This window comes from Trichechus manatus, unplaced genomic scaffold (genome assembly GCF_000243295.1).
Source record: "Trichechus manatus latirostris isolate Lorelei unplaced genomic scaffold, TriManLat1.0 scaffold00006, whole genome shotgun sequence".
NCBI lineage: Eukaryota > Metazoa > Chordata > Mammalia > Sirenia > Trichechidae > Trichechus > Trichechus manatus.
The window spans coordinates 23,242,241-23,263,160 of NW_004443942.1; the positions used below are offsets into that span (position 1 = coordinate 23,242,241).

The 20,920-nt window shown below is 38.5% G+C and overlaps 2 protein-coding genes across 10 annotated transcripts in view; one reads left to right on the forward strand and one right to left on the reverse strand.

Moving 5' to 3' along the window:
- The window catches only part of ELP4 (elongator acetyltransferase complex subunit 4), a 276,959-nt gene extending 265,333 nt beyond the window's left edge, over window positions 1–11,626 (forward strand). Inside the window, exon 10 of the mRNA XM_004369749.1 lies at window positions 11,239–11,626. Within this exon, the coding sequence (XP_004369806.1) occupies window positions 11,239–11,370 (132 nt within the window). The 3' untranslated portion in view covers window positions 11,371–11,626. The remainder of the gene's footprint in view (window positions 1–11,238) is intronic.
- Window positions 11,627–16,754: 5,128 nt separating this feature from the next.
- Window positions 16,755–20,920, reverse strand: part of PAX6 (paired box 6) — a 28,612-nt gene continuing 24,446 nt past the window's right edge. For 5 of the 9 annotated variants that reach the window (XM_004369759.2, XM_004369755.2, XM_004369758.2 and 2 more), the window contains 2 exons: window positions 18,844–18,994; window positions 17,913–18,126 (listed from right to left, as the gene is read on the reverse strand). In XM_004369759.2, the coding sequence (XP_004369816.1) occupies window positions 18,041–18,126; window positions 18,844–18,994 (237 nt within the window). In that variant the 3' untranslated portion in view covers window positions 17,913–18,040. Of the gene's footprint in view, window positions 18,127–18,843; window positions 18,995–20,920 lie in introns of all 9 variants that reach the window. The other 4 variants (XM_004369752.2, XM_004369753.2, XM_004369754.2 and 1 more) reach the window with 2 other exon arrangements.

Consider the following 20,920-nt stretch of genomic DNA (forward strand, 5'->3'; position numbering starts at 1 on the left):
GTTGTACTTCTTCCAAGACAGATTTGTTCATTCTTTTGGCAGTCCATGGTATATTCAATATTCTTCGCCGACACCATAATTCAAAGGCGTCAATTCTTCATTGGTCTTTCTTATTCGTTGTCCAGCTTTCGCATGCATATGAGGCAATTGAAAACACCATGGCTTGGGTCAGGCACACCTTAGTCTTCAAGGAAATTACTTTAGAGGTTAAATAACTGTACACTTTTGACTAGACATTTGATTTTCTTTGGCAATACCATTCCCTTAAGACTTTAGAAAGTTCCCAGTCTGTTTGCTTCACTTCCACATTCACGTAATCACAGCCAAAGAGCTTGTGTAGACATAGTTCTAGGATTCAGTTGCAGGAAACAGATACCACCTAATTATTTTATGCAGAAGGAAATCTTACGACAGAAAATTGGGGACTGGCAAAATAATTGGAAGGGCTGGAGAACACTGTCACTAAACAGGAAGGTGTAGAATGGAGAGACTGCCACCGGAGCTATTAACTGAAAGCATACACTTCTGTGGTCCCACTGCCACCACTGCTTCTTGACCCCATGAAGCTAGTAACTGGACACTGAAACACTGATCTGGCCATTTCCACAGCTGCGTCTCAACTCCCATGAAGCTATTGACTATTAAGCTGTTAACTAATCACTAGAATACCAATGGCAAGAAAAATTGACTCTACAACAATACTTGCCAATTGTAGTAGTCAGTGCGGCAAGAAGATAGCTCCTCCTTCTCTTCCACCTTCTAAATCTAGCGCCAAACCAAAACCAGTTACTATCGAGTCAGTTGGAACTCATGGCAACCTCATGTGTATCAGAGTAGAATTTTGTGCTCCACAGAGCTCCAATAGCTGACTTTTCTTAAGTAGATTGCCAGGCCTGTCTTCCAAGGTGCCTCTAGGTGGACTCCAACCTCCACCGTTTCGGTTAGCAGCCAAGCACGTTAACCATTTTCATCACCTAGGGACTCCAAATTTAGTACAGATACATCTAATTGGCTGAACCTAATTCACAGCTTTCCAGCCTCAGACATACAGGAAGGCGTACCAGAAGGCAGTTGGAATGGACAATGAGTGCTTATTCCCCTTCTTCACCCAACTGTTACACCGGCCTGTCTCTTTCATCTTGTTCATAGATAACTTGAAGCCATCTGAAATAATAGATTTGGATGGGAAGGCAACACCCTTAATCTAACCTTTATCTCTGAGCTGGCTTCTATTTTCTGGCCAGACTCTTAATGGAAGGTATTTAGCAAAGGCTCGGGGTACAGACATCTCCTGCGAAGCTGCTAGCTTCAGTGTACAGGTATAGAAAGGCTGATTTTTTTCAACCCTGTGAGGCCCCAAATCACCAAGCCATCAATCAGTTTAGATTGTGGGCTGCAGATATAGCACCTCTTTTAAGAGTTGTATTCCCTTCCATCTCTTCTTGCAAACTCTGGAGCTCTACCCTGAATTTTGTGTTTTATAAATGATTATGCTAGAATGGCAAGGAGCAAGTAACACATCAATGTTCTGAATTTTTCCAATGTTTCCCCTAAACTACTGACTTGGGAGGTATAAGGTTTGCCTTCCAAGTTATCACCAGCTTTCCAGCCTGCCATATGTGACCTTACTGCCCACCTTCCAACCACTAAACCAACTTAATGGTTGCATAACTTGAGTGCTCTATTTGTTGGCTACCAAATTCTATACAAACAAGATATGGGTTAGGCTGTTATTACAGAGATCTAAAAATGTTGTTAGGTGCCGTTAAATTGGTTTCAGCTCACAGTAACCCTGTGTACAACAGAAAGAAACACTGCCCAGTCCTGTGCCATCCTCACAATTGTTACTATGTTTGAGCCCATTGTTGCAGCCACTGCATCATCCATCTCATTGAGGGTCGTCTTCTTTTTTGCTGACTCTCTACTTTACCAAGCATGATCTCCTTCTCCAGGGAGTAGTCTCTCCTGGCAACATGTCTAGTCACCATCCTCGCTTCTAGGGAGCATCCTGGCTGTACTTCTTCCAAGATAGATTTGTTCATTCTTTTGGCAGTCCGTGGTATATTCAGTATTCTTTGCCAGCACCATAATTCAAGGCATCAGTTCTACCTCTCTGTTCCTTATTCATTGTCCAGCTTTCACATGAATATGAGGCGATTGAAAATACCATGGCTTAAATTTTTTCTTCAGTTCTTTCAGCTTGAGTCAGGTGTACCTTAGTCCTCAAAGTGACATCTTTGCTTTTTAACACTTTAAAGAGGTCTTTTGCAGCAGATTTGATTTGCCCAATGCAATACATTGCTTCCTTTCTTGACTACTGCTTCCATGGGTGTTGATTATGGATCTAAGTAAAATGAAATTTTTGACAACTTCAATATTTTCTCCATTTAATCATGATGTTGCTTATTGGTCCAGTTTTGAGGATTTTTGTTTTCTTTATGTTGAGGTATAATCCATACTGAAGGCTGTAGTCTTTGATCTTCAAGCTTCAAGTCCTCTCTTTGAGCAAACAAGGTTGTGTCATCTGCATATTGCAGGTTGTTAATGAGTCTTCCTCCAATCCTGATGCCTTCTTCTTCTTCATATAGTTCAACTTCTTGGATTTTTTGCTCAGCATACAGGTTGAAGAGGTATGGTGAAAGGATTCAACCCTGATGCACACTTTTCCTGATTTTAAACCACACAGTATCCCCTTGTTCTGTTCAAACAACTGCCTCTTGGTCTATGTACAGGTTCCTCATGAGCACAATTAAGTGTTCTGGAATTCTTATTCTTCACAGTGTTATCCATAATTTGTTATTATCCACACAGTCGAATGCCTTTGCATAGTCAGTAAAACACAGGTAAACATCTTTCTGGTATTCTCTGCTTTCAGCCAAGATCCATCTGAATGAGACCCTCATTCCACATCCTCTTCTGAATCCAGCTTGAATTTCTGGCAGTTCCCTGTCAATGTATTGCTGCAACCATTTTGGAATTATCTTCAACAAAATTTTACTTGCATGTAATATTAATGATATTATTCAATAATTTCCACATTCTGTTGGATCACCTTTCTTTGGAACAGGCACAGATATCTCCTCCAGTTGGTTACATCCCTTTGTTGAAACATCTCAATTGGTATTCCATCAATTCCTGGAGCCTTGTTTTTCACCAATGCCTTTAGTGCAGCTTGGATTTCTTCCTTCAGTACCATCGGTTCTTGATCATATGCTGCCTCCTGAAATGGTTGAACATTGACCAGTTCTTTTTGGTACAGTGACTCTGTGTATTCCTTCCATCTTCTTTTGATGCTTCCTGCACCGTTCAATATCTTGCCCATAGAAACCTTCAGTATTGCAACTTGAAGCTTAAATTTTTTTCTTCAGTTCTTTCAGCGTGACAAATGCTGAGCATGTTCTTGCCTTTTGGTTTTCCAACTCCAGGTCTTTGCACATTCATTATAATCCTTACTTTGTCTTCTCAAGCCTCCCTTTGAAGTCTTTTATTCAGCTCTCTTACTTTATCATTTCTTCCATTCACTTTAACTACTCTACATTCAAGAGCAAGTTTCAGAGTCTCTTCTGACATCCATTTTGGTCTTTTCTTTCTTTCCTCTCTTTTTAATGACCTTTTGCTTTCTTCATGAATGATGTCCTTGATGTCATCCACAACTTGTCTGGTCTTCTGTCATTAGAGTTCAACGAGTCATGTCTGTTCTTGTGGTGGTCTCTAAATTCATGTGGAATGTACTCCAAGTCATACTTTGGCTCTCGTGGACTTGTTTTAATTTTCTTCAGCTTCAGCTTGAACTTGCAAATGAGCAATTGATGTTCTGTTCCGCAGTCAGCCCTTGGCCTTATTCTAACTAATGATATTGAGCTTCTCCATTGTCTCTTTCCACAGATGTAATAGACGTGATTCCTGTGTATTCCGTCTGGTGGTCACCAGCTTTCCATCCTGCCATATTTGACCTTACTGCCAACCTTCCAACCACTAAACCAACTTAATAGTTGCATAATTTGAGTGCTCCATTTGTCAGATACCAAATTCTATAGAAACAGGATATAGGTAAGGCTATTATTACAGAAATCTCAAAATTGAGTGGCTTAAACAATATGCAAGTTTATGTATCTTTCACATAAAAGCCCAGATAGGTGGCCCAGGGCTCTTTTGGTGACAGTTTGGTTTTGGAAGAGCCTAGACTCATTCTCTCATTTTGCTATGCCCTCCTCAGTCCATAGCATCTATATTATAATCCAGTATAGTTGCTTCAGTGCCCATCCTCACGTCCACATGTCATCAAGTGGAAAGAGGGAAGTTAGGCTCATCCCTAACATTTGCAGAGCCTAGGGCAAGACTGCAAATAAAGGGTCACATATATCTAAATATTTAAAAGTTAATAAGCCAAAATCTGCTAAATATGCTTTATCTTCCTTTCTTCAAAAATATAGCTTCCTGGAAAACAAAGTTTAAATTTAGGATCAGAGTTCGACTCCAGAACACAGAGACATTGGGAGAATTGGCCTACACAGGGGGCCTCGCACACATGCTTGTGGACACCCAACCTGCACATCCAAACTCTGCGCACAGTCCTGGCAAACAGCCATACCTTGGTTATTCCTTGGGCCCCAAGGTACGCAACAGACAACACAGTCCACCCTTGGAGTACAAACCTAGAGAAGAGACTTCTGCAGGCTTTGCGTCCATTTGGAGACAGAATTTACAGTCCTGAGTACCAGAGCATGTTCTCAAAAGAAAAGTATAGGCTCTAGATGAGTACATTCCCTAAGGCCTGTAATTCCTCACCCCATGGAGAGGGGAGGCTCCAAAAGAGGGTTTAATCAGGGCCCAGGGCAGTGGCCCCTCTTGCTGAGGTCTAATAGTGATACTGAGGGAAAGGGGAAATAGATGACACCCCTCTCTTTTAAGATCTGACCCTGAAGTTAACCATAACACTTCTGCTCAAGATAAAGTGACCAGGAAACAAACAAACAAACAATGCCTTGGTCACTCTGCCTCATCTAATGGAAGGGAAGCTGGGAAATGTGACCTTCATTCTGGGAGACCAATGCCCCTAATATTCGGGGGCTCTATTACTAGCTAAAAAGATGGAAGAATACATATTGGGAGTAAACTAGCAATATCCGCACAGACACACACCTTTCTACAAATCACACTTTCGTTTAGACAATTGAGATCTTCACAATCTGCTTTAAGAGACAATACTGTCAGTTATAATTGACGGTCAAAATAATTGCACACCTGAGCATTTTTCAGTGGGCAGCCAATGTGCAATGTTGCAGCTCTGAAATTTTGTCTGATTTTCAGATCGTTCAGGAGAACTAAATGACTTTTTTATTTAAAGGATATAGTGTGATTATGACATTCAATAAAACAATTTTAATCTTGAACCCTGATAACGAATTGAACCTTAAACAAACAAAAAAATAAAACCTGACCATATTTGGCAGAATTTTTCTCAGAAATATTCCTACACTACCAAATGTATGCTTACCAATCCAAAAGAGCAAAAATTTGATTCTGGCACTGTTTCCACTGCCCTGTTAAATATGAGAATAATGCAAAACCCGTCAAAATTAGGCAAGTGAATCTTCCATATTGCCAAATTTTAACCAATGTATACTAGTAATAATGTAATATTGCATTGTAATAAAATAATTGCAGAATAATATAAATGTAATGTCAAAAATGTAATTACAGAATAGCACATAACGTTCATTTTTTTACACGTTGAAACAATACAAGCTTGTAAAGAAATAATAGCAGTACTGTGATGATGAATAAACCAAACCTGCTCCATCTGTCTCTTTCCTTCTAACTTCCTCCCTGTGCCCATGTGTTTTAGTTGCCTAGGGTTGCCATAAAAAATACCAAAAAGTAGTGGCTGGAAAGAACAGAAATTTATTGTCTGAATTCAAGGCATCAGCAGGGCTATGTTCTCTCCGTTGGCTCTAGAAGAAGATTCTTCCTTACCTCTTTCAGCTTCTGGTGGCCTGAGCATTTCTTGGAGTTCCTTGGCTTGTAGATGAATCCTCACATGGTGTCTTCCCCATATGTGACTCTTTCCGTGTCTATCCTCTCTTTTTATAAATCACTACTCAGAGGGATTAGGACTACGAGCCACCCTACTCTGGTATGATTTAATTGATAAGATCTTTAAAGAAAGACTCCACTTCTCTAAATAAGGTCTTGTTCACAGGTACAGGTGTTAGAAATTCAACATATCTTTTGTTAGGGACACAATTCAATTCACCACACCCTGGAAGGAAATCAGTCTTTCCACAAAGGAAAGGGGAGTATCTCTCTCTTTATGCGTAGACAAAGAGAGGGTCTGAATACTTTACTTTAGCCCCCTTCCCCTGGGCTGCTCTGAGCATCAGGTCTGCATTTCTTGGTCAGAAATGAAGATGGAGAATGGAACCCCAAGCAGTCAGCTGCAGCTCACATACTGAGTGATGCTTCTGGATGGTGATCATTTTGTCATGGTCCTTCTCAGGTTCCCTGTGACAGACTGCTAGTTGTCTCTACCCAGTATCCACTTGCTCATTCTTCGATGGTAATAGATTTTTTTAACTTTTTTTTTAATACATTTTAAACACTTTTTATACATTTTTAAACATTTCCCAGCCTTCCATGCAACCAGATGAGACCATATATAAGTTCTGGGCATGAGTGGAAGCAATGTCTCCAACTTGCAGGTCTTGCCTTCTCGGCCCCTTTTCTTCTTCCTGCTGGCTGAGAAATAGCAAGAGCATCAGCCTTGGGCCCAGAGGTGGAAGAATGATTCCCCTGGTGATGAGGACGCTGAGGCTTAGAGGTGGATTGGCTTGTCCATGGTCACATTGAGAGTGGGTGACAGCCAGGTGTCCAACTTTCTCTGCCTCCAAGCCCGATACTCCTGTCAACAAGCCCTGACTGCCTCTGTAATGGGACCAGTATAGAGCCGATGTGTTCTAAAGTGTTTACAAGTTTTAATTTAAATTGGCTATATTTCAGAGAAAAAATATATTAGAAGTCTCTTGAAGTATGTAGCATTGATTTCTGTGATTCAGAGCAATACAAATTGTGACTTGTTAGGAAATGTCAAAAATTTTAAAAAGATTAAATCAAATCTCTGTTCATCTGCTAAGGGTTAAAATGTAGTACATCAATTGTTTTCAGAAAACAAACAGTACCTGGTGGTTTGGTCTTGGCAAAATATGAAAAATATAACTTGATTAAACTTTTTTTAATGGGTATTTACCTGCAGTTTGTCTCAAATCCAGGTGTAATCTAGATTTATTATCTTGCCCCTTCTGTCTGGGAACTGTGAGTGCTGAGCACAGGTCTGGCAGGCTGAGAGAAAAGGAATTAGGAAGGGAACTTTTGAGCCAGGAAATCCAGTCCTATGTGACTATGGAATCAGTTTAGTCATTGACTCAAGAAGGAACAAAGTATATTCAGTAACCACAAAAAAAACCATTGCCATCGAGTCAATTCCGACTCATAGCGACCCTGTTGCTAAGCCCGACAAAGAAACAGGCAAAGGGGAAAGAATCCCCAAAGCCTGGCTCTGCTTGGTACACCCTAGAGCTTCAAAGCAAATCACTCTTGTTGCTGCTGCTTTGTTGTGACCCGGAGTGGGCTTCTTATGGGCCTAAGGGTGCCTTTGGCAGGAGCTCTCCTAATCTGCCAGAGTAATTTGCCAGCCTCATGTTTCCTCCTTGCAGGTTGGGTCACGTTAATCCAGTGGGATCACTGCACTTCGCCCAGGCCTGTGTGGGACCCTTTAGAGTTGCTATAACTTTCCCAGATCGCTTTGCCTAAATAGAAATCATCATTTCAGACAGGCATTAATGGAAGAAACAGGCAGCCAGCCCCTCATATATCCATCTCCTATATCAGCAACAGAAACCCGGTTGGTGTAATGGTTAAGTGCTGTGGCTGCTAACCAAAAGGTCAGCAGTTCGAATCCACCAGGCACTCCTTGGAAACTCTATGGGGCAGTTCTACTCTGTCCTATAGGGTTGCTATGAGTTGAAATCGATTCCATGCCAGTGGGTTTAGCTTTTTTTTTATATCAGCAACAAAGCCCCTCCCTTCCAGATTCTGAGGAAGGAAAATCAGAATCTGGGGAAAGAATCGGGGGGAAAAAAATGTCAGCTCAAGATGTAAGATGCTTTTTTTCTTCCTTTTGGCCCTGTCTGACCTCAGAACCCCCAAGTATAAGATGAGAAAGATAAATGCCTTGATTTGATTTACAAGGTTGAAAATAGTTTGTTTTTTAAAATATGGTATGATTTTTATTTAAACCATTACTCAGTGAAACCTCAAGGTCTAAAAGTTTATATAACCTACAGCCTTGCAGTTTTAGTCTAAAGGAGGCCACCATGCTATGCAGAGTATCTTGCAGCATATTTGTTCAGAAGACAGATCTAGGGTACAGCAGCATCTAAACATTTACATGTCAAATGTGTAAAAGCTTTGGAAGCCTCAAAGGAAAAGCCTCTGACACACCTGGCAAGCCTGGAACCTGATCTCTCGTTCTTCCTCACTGCTTCACATCGCACTGACATGGTGCACAGGGGGAGGCTCAGAAAGGAAGAAACAAACCCAACTCCTTGAGAATTTAGATGACAGAGTAAGCTTGTTCAAGTAATAATCAACAAAAGCAGGAAAAATCACACCTAGATTCACATATTTCCAAAGAGCCATCCTTGGACGTTTTCAAAGAGCATGAGTATGCAACTAGCTTTTACGGTGTAGCATTTGGTTAGAAGCATTTAATCATATCCCCCCCCCAAAATTTTGTGCTCCGAAATTACACACAAACGATATTTGACTTTCCTTCAAAGCCATTCAACCTGAAAGATTTCCAAGCATGTCAACAATGTCACATTTAGCTACTTTTGCTGTGAAGGGCTTTCAGCCAACTGGCTCACACTCATTGCCTAGAGGAACAGAGGAAGAGAAATTTTTAGCCAGTCAACAAGCAAATAGGTACACTCCTGGAATGAACTGTATTATGCAAGTTCTGAAAACACTACACTAGTTTCTTCAGTTAAATTATCAGAACAGTATGACCCTTCAACAGAATGCATCCTGTGATTTTAGAGATATATGGGTTCAGCTATTCAGCAAATGACCATTTCCACAGGTTAGAGGCTACTTCATTCGTTCAAACCTAGCTCAGATCCCATCTCCGTGAAGCATTTTCCTGTTCCTCTTCCCCCACCACGATTTCTGCTTGCTCTTGCAGAGATAACTTGAAGTGCTTGGTGAGGGTTACCTGTGTATTTGTCTTATTCATGTTATGCAGTTGTAAGGAAACGAGGCATATGGATGGTGTTCTGTTCACATATCCTGTCAAAATTCCTTGGTTTGAGTAGATTCTAAAAGTTTTTTGACTCCAGTAGATTTCCTGAATAGCCTAATCACCATCTGACATCATCTATGTGACATCCTACACAAAAGTGTACACACGCGTGTATTTTTTTATGGTGAACTTTCTTTAAGTTTCAGATAACCTTCAGATCATGCATATATCCTAGTCATCGTTCCTTTACTCATTAGCAGTAACTACAGGATCTTAAAGAAACATTAAAACTCAGACATGTAATTAAAGATCTCTTCCCCCCCTGCTTCCTTACATGGATATTGGTAGAGTTAATACTACGAAGACATTTGTAACCTCATACTTTAGAATTATGCCTGCATTGTAGGGTTCCTGAGGCTTTCACGTTTTTATTTCAGCTTGAAATCCTTTCTAGAACAAACTAGGTTGTAAAGAAATGAAAGAATTGTTTAAAACAAAGAAACAAATATGGCTCCGTTTGAGCTTTTCTAATCATTTAAGAAATAGACATTGAATTACTTAACATGTGGCAGACTGGGTGCTAAGAACATCAGTAACTGTTACTGTATGCATATTAAAGTTTTTCTTGACCTTCTTGAGCTTTCAGACATCTTTGTTGGTCATATAGCTACATAACAGTACCTTTCATCCTAGATAATTTGTATTAAAAAATAATTACAGGCAAATCAAGGAAGAATATATTCTTAAATTATTTTAAATGTTAAATATTTTGATCTTTTGCACACAGCTTGTGTTTACATGACAATAAACAAGCCTTTTATCAGGAAAGAAACTAGCTAGAACATATGCTTGTGGACCACAATATTTTGACCAAAAAAAAAAAAGTGGTTCCACCGTTTTCCTTTTTTTCTTAATATTGAAGAGAGTTCTCCAAATGAAGGCTTTCACATGGGTTGTCTCCAGGTCTCTTCACCTCTAGAAGGCTTTGGTTCGTCATCAGTTGAAGGCCCCATCTTGCCTTACCTTTCACCTCCCACACCCACTTTGTGCCTCATACAACAGATATGTTCCTTTAATTTTAAATTTATATGAAGCAAATCATGTGGAGTAGGAGCACTAATATTTAAAGGAACTTGATAGAATCCTTTTGAAAACATAAGTTATTTTGAAATATGAATCTCCCTAATTACAGAAACTGTTCTGTAATTATGGTTGGTTACTGGATCTGCTTAAATCAGTCTGTATCTGCAGCAAAACAACTGGGGTAAGCAAATATTCAGAGCTACACTATACTTTTGAAAACATAACCCAACGTCATACATAGTATGATCAGATGTTATAGCTGACTTATCAGAGCATATGAAAAATATTGACCCTTGGATTGATTTTTTTTTCATTATATCAGTATTTCTATGAATATTGTAGATTCCTAGAGAAATTGTAGCCATGAAATAGAATCATCAGGTCAACTTAATAGACAAAAGGAAACAAGCATTTGTGAGAATCCATAATTGCTGAAAAGCTGTATTAGATTGAAAAATAGCATTTTGGAGCCCTGGCAAAAACAAAACGAAGCCCAAAAACAACCCTGCCATTATTTTATGTGATAATTTTCAGTTATGTATGCTTCTGTTTGTTCATTTACATGTTTTCATTTCTACTTAAATGAGAAAAATCCCAATACATTTAGGTTTGGACACTGAAAATGTTCCACTAAGCTTCTTGGTCCAGTTTCCGCAATGGCTATAATTTGGAAAATCTAGTGGGAATAGGATGTGATTATATTGGGCTTCATTCTGAAGAATTGTTTTAGCAGGAATTTTATATGCAAGATTAAATGCAGATAAACAGAGCATAATATGGTATTCTGAAGTATGCTGGTGAAAGCAAAATTAATTTTTTTTTTCTTTTTCTCCTTCTCCTGAAATCTTCTGCCATAGCGACTGCATTTGCCTCCAGACTTGTCAGACACAGTGAGCCGCTCAAGCAAACAGGATCTGGCAGAATCCGCCAAACTGCTGGGCCCAGGCTGTGGCATGATGGCCGGAGGCAAGAAGCACCTGGACTTCTAGCGATTTCTCCTTAGTCGTTGCATGCTGAATTATATGACGCTCTAATTATGATTGCTAATAGCTTATGTAAATATTTTTCTTAACGATTAGACCCTCCAATCCTTCAAAAACAGTCAGGATTGCAAAATGAGGCCACCATTCTTCATTTTTTTAAACCAACTTTATATACAGAAATACTTTCATTTTTAAAATTTTGTTTATGTTCTTGCATAAAATGTATTTTTATTTTTAAATAAAAGCAAATAAAATATCAGAAATTCAAGATACCTTACAGTGCTCATTAGTGTCCCTGTTCTAAAGCACTTAGGATCACACTAAAGCACATATTGTAGGAGGTAGCATATGAAACATTATGGAATCCTCAGTTTAATATGAAAAAACATACTTTCTCTTTATTTCTGAAAAAGTCACTTCCCACCAGAATTGCTAAGGTGTTTTTTTTAAATGAAAAATTTGTTTCTTATAATAAAATGAATCTGCAGTTCTGCATCTTGTTATTAAATTGATAAAGACAAAATAATATTTTGTGATTAAAACTCTATTAAAGATAGTTGGCCTTATTGATTAATAAATATAAAGAATTTGAGTGACTGAAAGCATAGAGCAAGGAGTTGATGGTCTTCTGTTTAGTCATCCTAAACAATTGAAGTCAGCATATGAAATTATGTCAACAGACATAATCCAGGATTGAAATTCAAACTGACAGCTACATTAATGCTAGGATATGGGTGGGGGGAACGTGTATCAAAGCTTGGTGAAAGATTTGTACAGAACATGGGTCTGAGACAAAGTATAAAAATGAAACTAATTCAGATTTCCATGGCACCAGGTAAACCCTTTGTTAATTATGAACAGTGTCTAGGTATGTAAATTCCTAACCATATATATATATGTCTATTTGGGTGTATAGCACATTGAGCCAGTTTTCATATAAAAGACTAGGTTTTTGAATCATAGCTCCATATTCTCAAAGCTTTTGACAAATAATAAATAAAAAGTTAAAAAGTAACTTGCATATTTAAGTAGAGTCTCAATTTTAAGAAAGCTGTTTAACATCAGTTGAAAGAAACTGAATTTCCAAAATACATTTTCAAATATGTTAGAATATTTTGATGCAGTTAAAACTAGCATTTTTAAGCAGTTTGCTTTTAATATATGACAAATTATACTGTATTCTTGAAAACATTGTCGAAAACAAAGACTAGGTTTTTAAAACTGTCTAACCAATATGATGAATGTCAGTCACTTTAAAAAAAAAATCCACTGTAGCATAAACACATACTGTATACAGCTTTTATTCAGAATTAGAATAATTGAATCAATGACAGTGATTTGCCAGGATGTCAAATCTCTCCATCATATCCTGTCACTACCAGTTTATTTTTTGTGATCAAAATCAAAAAGACAACTATTTTGTCACCCTCTATTTCATTAGTACTAAAAATCAGGTTTCTCCTATTTTTTTAGAATGTCTGGTTTATTTTTTTCACTTCTTTTAATTCTAAAGACACAAATTCTTCCCCATTTTCTTTTCAAAATAAAGTTTCAGAATTGATCTGTCAGTTAAAATTAAAGGGCTTTTATATTAAGCAAAGGTGTTTTTAAAATTTAAAGCAACTTCAAAAAATCGATTTAGTCCATAGATAATAAATAATGTTGTGCAGATACTCTGAAAAAGCTTTGCTGTGTCTTTTTAAAGCATTATAGACAATTTGAATAAATTTAAATGAATATTTTAGTCAAGTTATTATTTTAATAACTCTAACCTTTTTCTTACCGTGTTGTGATTCATTTTATACAAACACAACAGAACAATTACATAGCATTTGACTCTGAAGAGGAAATGTGAGGTCATCAAATATGTAAATTGCTTGTCAAAATACTTAATAGGTCATTGATTTACTACCCTGGCTACCATGTCTATAAAATTAACTGCCAATTACTAGTTAATATATGCTTTACAAATACATAAATACTGTAAAAATTGAATGTGCATATTTGAACCCTCATTTTAAATACAAAAGGAACTTTTCAAACTCAGTAAAAGTGCTTTTTGTATAAGAAGAGTACCTGGGCTTTCCAAAAATCAGATCCAAGTGCTTTGTTTTTCTGATTCAACACGCAGGCTTTATAAAAATAAGCTACTAGGGAGGGGTGTATATTTTTTTGCTTTCCTCAGATAAAAACCCACTCTAAAAATGTGTTTTCCTTCGTTCTGGAAACATTATTCATTATCCATTATGCTAATAATACATAAAAATATTGGTCTTTGATACTGCTACTGTAGGTATACGTACCATTTTAATAGATTATGAAATACTCTATCAACAGATTCTGTTTTTTTCCAATTATCACCTTGATATAAATACTTAAGAACAATGTCAAACATAGTATCTGAACGTGCTCATACCTTTGAAATGTTTCTAGTATGTGAACTTCAAAACCCTATATATGGTGTTCATTTCTTATGCTAGACTTGCCTTTCTTTAACATGAGGTAAATATTCTGACTACTGCAGTCAGCTCAGGTGCTGAGGTTCTAAGACCATCTGAATTTCTATTTAGTAGCCACAAGACAATTTCCACTTTTCTCTTCCTCTTTTCCATTTTTTCTTTATCTCCACCTCCAAGATCTTCAAATACTAACAACGGACAAAATAAAACTACTTCAAAGGGGAGCAACACTCTGCAGTCAATTCCCTGTCTATGTTTTAATTTTGAAGACTCAAACACACACATATGCATACAAAAAGGAAGTGTGGGGGGACCCTATTCATTTGTGTAAGCCCATTGTTAATGTCATTTCTAAGACATCATATTACTACTTTCCAAAGATAGTCACCATCAACAGCATCGAATTTACTCAAGGCCAACCATAACTGCCTACACTTTGAACTTTAAAACTGAGCCGTTAAGTCATTCAGGACCAGGGCAAAAAGATGAGGTTTATTCTTGAGAAGGAGAAAAGAGAAGAATATGTGTTTGGCTTTGGTGAGCCAAACTTATTGTACAGAGAAGAAAAGCCATTTTAAAAATCTTGTTGACATTAATAGGAGAGCAGAAAGAAATGAGCAGAATAGACACTGTCCTTAAGATGACAAACATTTACAGAACAAAGCTAAATCTTAAGATGCTGGTGGTGGTGGTGGACTGCATAAATAAATCTCAGGAAATCTAGTTATGATAAAAATAGGAAGCAATAATTATATAAGCTGTATCAAAGAAGCCAATTGTTCGCCATTTAAGAGTTAGGAGGCACAGGTTTGGGAAAAAATGTCCTGGAAATTCACTATAGTAAAAAAACTTTTTACTTAGATTAATTTGAATGTTTATTATGCAAACATTCAGCTTTAATTCTATTCACCTAGTCTCCCTAAGTAGGTCAAATTTGGAGAAAAATTATAGGCTGCTAGTCCTGTGATTCTACTGAAGACATCACAAATAGACGGTCTCCATTCTGGAAGATGGCATGAAAACATCCCTGCAGAATTTCCATTGATAACTATATGAATATACCTATCAGTAAATAAATAAACAAAAATTATTTCAACAATGAATAAAAGGCCAACTCCCAGGCATGGCTACCACACAGTGCCTGCCATGCTGTCCCCTGGAGACTGCTGAGAACTCTGTTCAGAAGGACAGCTCAACTCCCTAGGGTGAGGGCAGAAGGCAAGACAGCCGTTCCCACCCTGCTGGACCAGAGGGCTTCTGCAGCTGAGCAGTCTCTTCTTCAAACTAAACCAGGCTGTGCCCTGGCAACCCTGACCCTCAGAGGACACAGCATACGTGCCAGAGTGCACACATACAGACCCTTAGCTCCCACAACAGTCCCTTCTCCCAGCCGCTGCTCCTGTACCCATAGCACCACACTCAGTTCTCCAAGGTCTATGCATTCTACACAACAGAGCTGTGGGCCAGGACTGGCTGCCTGACCTAATCCAAAGCACAGCCAGTTGGAAACTGTCCCTTCTTGCACGGAAAAAGAGAGCCAGCCAGCAGCTGTGCACACACTCACACATAACCCTTCTCTAACAGTTCCCTCAGCACATGTCCCTCATGGAATATAGGCTGCAAAATGTCAGGAGGTAGAAATACCTGCATGGGCAACTGGACCAACAGTGCATGTGTGCACACTCCACTAGAGAGGTGTGCGAGTGTGCAGTGCAGGCTGATGCTGAATAAAACTACATGCACACAAATAAAAGCTGCAACCAGCATAGGAAGATGTCTCTAAATGTGCAGCAACTCTGGTGGAATAAAATTATTAATAGGTAGCATGCTTGGAAAGGAGCCCTTGTGGCTCAGTGGTTAAAGCGCTTGGCTGCTAACCATGTCAGCAGATCCAACCCACTAGCAGCTCCATTGGAGAAAGATGTGGCAGTCTGCTTCCGTAAAGATTACAGCCATGGAAACCCTATGGGGCAATTCTACTCTGTCCTATAGGGTTGCTATGAGTCAGAATCGACTCGACGACAATGGCTTTTTGTTTTTGTATTTTTGGTGTAGCGTGCTTGGAGAGATGAATCACAATTATCTGTTCACAGGTAATTCCTTAGCTACAAAACAGTAGATATTAAACTAGAAGATTGTTTTTAAATCCTCCAATTAATGTCTGTATTTCTGATCATTTGCCTTTAGAGATTAAAAAAAAAAAAGAGCAGAGTACAATTCAGTAAAGTGTGTCTTTGTCCCCAGAGGTTTCTGCATGTGCAAACATTTAAACCAGACTGCCAGAAGCCCCAGCATTTCTCCTGAAGTTTGCAGAAGAAAACTTATCTATATTGACTTATAGGTTGCACAGAACAGACAGAAATAAAAGTCTCAGACAGGCCCTTTTTCCCCAACAAAGGCTTATTTTTTTTCCATCCTTTGCTTGGGCTCAAGCACTCCTGCCCTGCATGCTGCCACTTTAAACATGATCAGATCTGTGCTTCATTGCAAATAACAACTGACCAACAATGGGGCCTGCTTCATAGATTTGGGGATGTTTGGTTAAAGCTGCCAATGACTGAAGGCCTTTAACTCCCACCGGCCAGTCACAGTCCGCTTTGTTGTTGTCTGTTGATGTGTCTGTGCTCATTATTCTTTGACATGCAACATCCCCCCCTCCACCCTCCAGCCATCCACAACAGCACAGAAAGCAAGATTCAAATGGGAACAGCTGTAGTGGTTCAATGGGAAATGATGCCTCTTGTGCAAAGGGGAGGGAGACAGAAAAGGGAGAGGGCCTATTTGAGAAAGGCAACAGCTTTCAGAGAGTCTTCTATAAGAGATCTACTTTTGAATATACTTCAGTGAAATCACTGTTGAAATAGGCTGACAATGGAAATCTGCGATTGAAAATGCCAGCCTAATTTAAAAGACAGTTCCTATTTAATAGCTTGTTGCATTTTTAAATTATTTCTAGGCTTTGAGCTTTTGAATTAAGTGGCTAACTGTGGGAAATATTACCATTTTGTATATATGTTGTGGGTATAAATGGACACAGGTCTACATACAGCTTTAAGTGGAATTCTTTTTCTAACACATTTCTGATTTACACTGTAAGAATTATCTCTTTAAGTATCTTCAGGGTTTAAAATAGGGTATGTGTGGAAAGCAATAGTTGGTTTAGAATGTTAATCTAATATGGAAACAAAATTTGCAACACCACACTATAAGGTTAAAAAGAAAATAGTATAATAAAAGAAATACAAAGGCTTTGGCATGGTTTTTACAATCAACAATGATTAATTTTGATATGTAGTTGTGAACAACTTCAGAACACTTAAGTTCAAAACTCTTGCAAGCACTTTTAATTGGTTAAGAATGAATTCTAGATGCACAAAATGATTGGACTGTGAACAGTAATACAACTATATCTAAGAACAATTAACTTTCGCTGGCCAAAAAGAAGTGTATGATTGCTTGGAAATGTGTATAAAACAGCTATAGAGTATTCTTGTCAAATATAAATGAAATTAACTTTATTATAGAAATCATTCAGAGGATTTCTAGGGAAGACAAATACTTACATTTTGACATAAAACAAATTTTATTATATCGAAGACACAATCTACCTTTTAGCTATCAACTTTTTTCTTCCTTGAATTTATATCTTACCCTTTTTGCACATAAACTTTATCTGTTAACAACCTTTGGAAAACCAACAGATATTTCTTACATAAATCTAGTGCATGTTGTTCCAGGTTTAATTATATGCAAAGGAATGATACAAACTTGGAACCTCAGTCCATAAACTATGAACAGATGGGTAGAAGTATTCGATATATCTTGATAAAACTCTCAAATTCGTGGCAGAGCTTGTTGATCATGGTTTCATTTTTTTTTTTTAAACAACTTCATGACCAACACAGATCAAACATCCATCCAGTCTACGTTGTTCTTTTCTTTTCATTATAACATACAAATGCCCATTTACAAATAATACACCAAAATGAATAAAAGCTTAGATACCAAAATGAAGATTTGTTCCAACTGATATCGCGCCTTCTGTATACAAAGGTCCTTGTTTCAAGTCCATTCCCCACCGATACAATACAGGACAGAGTTGCAGAACTGAAGTGCTTCTAACAGCCCATTTTTCTTTCCTTCCAGAACACCCAACTGTTGTGTCCACAGTCACTGACTGAATTAACACAATATTTCTTTTATTTCCTTTTTTTTTTTTACTGTAATCTTGGCCAATATTGAGACATATCAGGTTCACTTCCAGGAACTTGAACTGGAACTGACACGCCAGGGGAAATGAGGCCTAGAAGTGGATGAAAGAAATAGCCATGTAGATACTCCCTTTGAGATACAGGCATGGAGTATAAATTTGTAGGTTAAAAAAAAATTAAATTAAAAATCTCTAATGCCTTCTAACATTTTAACTGTATTTTAAAAAAATTCTCTCAACTGTTATAAACAAAAGTAGCACTTTCAGAAACTAGACAATATGTTGTTTACACAGACTTATAGAATCCCAAGTCCCCCACCCAAAAGAAAAGGAAAAAACCTCCATTTGTTTCTATGTTTGGAATGTTAGCAACAAAACTATGTCTTGAAAACCAATGTGGTACTTCTTCAGTTGCCATGAAAGGCATAGAGGAGTTAGGCAGGTGAGAAGTCTTCCAACGAGCACTCACTGTAGAGCTCAGGGGCCCTCACTGCTGAGCTTTGGCTAGTAATCCATCCTCAGAAAATTTATAGTCTCAAGCCTTGTTTTCATATACAACTTCTGTGATCAAATTCAGGAAAAATAGCTTTTTTTTTTCTTCTATATGGTGTCACATTACTAACTAGCTTGACTGGATTTTCCCATTTCAATCAGTTTTTCCCAGAGAAGTGGGCAACACAGAGTTAAGCACACCCTCACATAAGGCCAGGAGAGTCTTTTGAGGCTAACTTTGAGTGAAGGGAGAAGATCACCTGGCAAAAGAAGCTGTAAAGACCACCTCTGCACAGCCCACAGAGAGCGTCAGCTCACCTGTTGAAGTGGTGCCGGAGGTGCCCATTGGCTGACTGTTCATATGTGTCTGCATATGAGGGGGTGTGTAGGTATCATAACTCCGCCCGTTCACTGACGGACTGGTGGGCAGCATGCAGGAGTACGAGGAGGTCTGGCTGGGGACTGGGGGCTGCAAGGAGAGAGGCAAACATATAGTTATTGAGAAACACATCACACAAGCCACGTCCCCAAGCTCCCTCCTCCCCAGGAACTTTGCCAATAAGTCTGATCATTAAAGATACCTTCATGTAACATATTGGAATTCCATACAATAATATTGGCCTCCCAATCAGTCCTTCCACTGGCCACAGCTATAACAAAGTTGCCTGTGCACCAAATTTCTAAAGCACTGGAAATTTAGACAGCTGTCCAGTTAGACAGTTGGTGAATCCTTTTATTTATCCATAAAATTAGTTGGATTTTTGTCCATTTTCGTCTTGGACCTCTGTTGGCATCTTTAGGGAAACTGGCATGCAGGCCTCCATTAAAACACACCCATCTCCACGCCCTGCAAATCAGACAGCTGTGGGAGGAGCTGTCTGTAATGTTTGGTTTGGGGACCTGGGGACATAGTTTTTCATGAACAGACTCATGGGATTAAAGACTCTTTGAAGAGGCAGATCTGTAATGGCCAGGGTAAATTGAACAGGAGTGTCAGTAAATATAACCCAGACCCATCCTGAGAATTAACTGTGGCTTCCTTATAGACCCAAAAACCCAGACTGAGTTTTTGTCATAAAATTGCTGCTGTTACCCTCTAAGTGTTGTGAATGGAAGCATTTAGGAGATAAACCTTGCTCCTAGCTAAATATGAAATATACAGATCTGGGGCAAAACCCTCCATGAGCTCTCATGGGGATATGCCAGACCAGCAACGTTGAGATACATCAATAGAAGCATAATGTCAGGAACAAGGAAGATGAGAGGACCATTCTGTTCTGCACATGAGAGAAATGTTCAACATTCCAAGATCTACATTCTCAGAGAGAGTGATGCCATGCTTTGAATAAATGGTTGAAGATTTCGGACAACAGGATGAATAGATGGACAAACAGACCCACCCTCCTACTCCAAAATAGAAGGTATGTTTTTTTTGTTTTGTTTTTTGTTTGTGTCTTTTTTTAGCAGTAAAGTTATTGATAATTTTAATTTTCTTTAAGCTTTTGAATGTATTTTTTTTTAAATTATCTAAACTGTGTAATTTTTAAAAGTCATCATTTGAAGTAAATTGACCCCATACACCCATCTGTATGTGGAAACAATCCTAACATAAGAGCATCTCTTTAATCATTTCTAATTGTTTTCTCATATACAAATTTGCTTATCTTCACAGAGACCTTGATGTTGCTACAGATTATTAAACTGAACAAGACACTCTGTGGCCTTATTAAAGTCAGGGGATATCTGCTAACATCAGGTTAACAGAAGCAAACAGGCCTTGAGGGCCCTGCCGGAATTTCAGCTTGCATTTGTGTCTAATTCCCACAATCACTTCCTCTAGGCACCCTAACATCTGGAAAATTCCAAGGCAGTTACAGCAACACCAGCTAATAGGCTGTTAATCCCTTAATTTACATCAACTGCACTATGGACAATAATATCTAAATGCAATAAAAATAAACGTGAATAATTCCTCTGAAGCTGCTCTGTATTAGTCTGAAGACTGTGAAGCATTGATTTTGCTGTTATTTTGATTAGAAATCCAGCAAAAGATGTTCAGTGAAGAATAAACAATCTGTGTAACCCCAGCACTGTCTCCACTAGGGGCTCATGCTGGCCAATCTCACACCAGCCGGCATCTCTAATTGTTGTACAAACAGGAGTCCTAGGGAAATACTTGGGAAAGCTGCTGCAAAAGACCCACCAAAAGGAAAATTTCTTCCCATAAGAAACTATCCAGCACCAAACGTCTAGTTTACCCCACCCTCCTTATACAACTTCCATTATGAAGTGCTAGCCAAGCACAGGGCCTAGCACATGGTAGGGTGATAAATACTTGGGATAGAACTGAGGGCAGGGGCAGGTCATTTATACCACATACACTAGCCTCTTACTA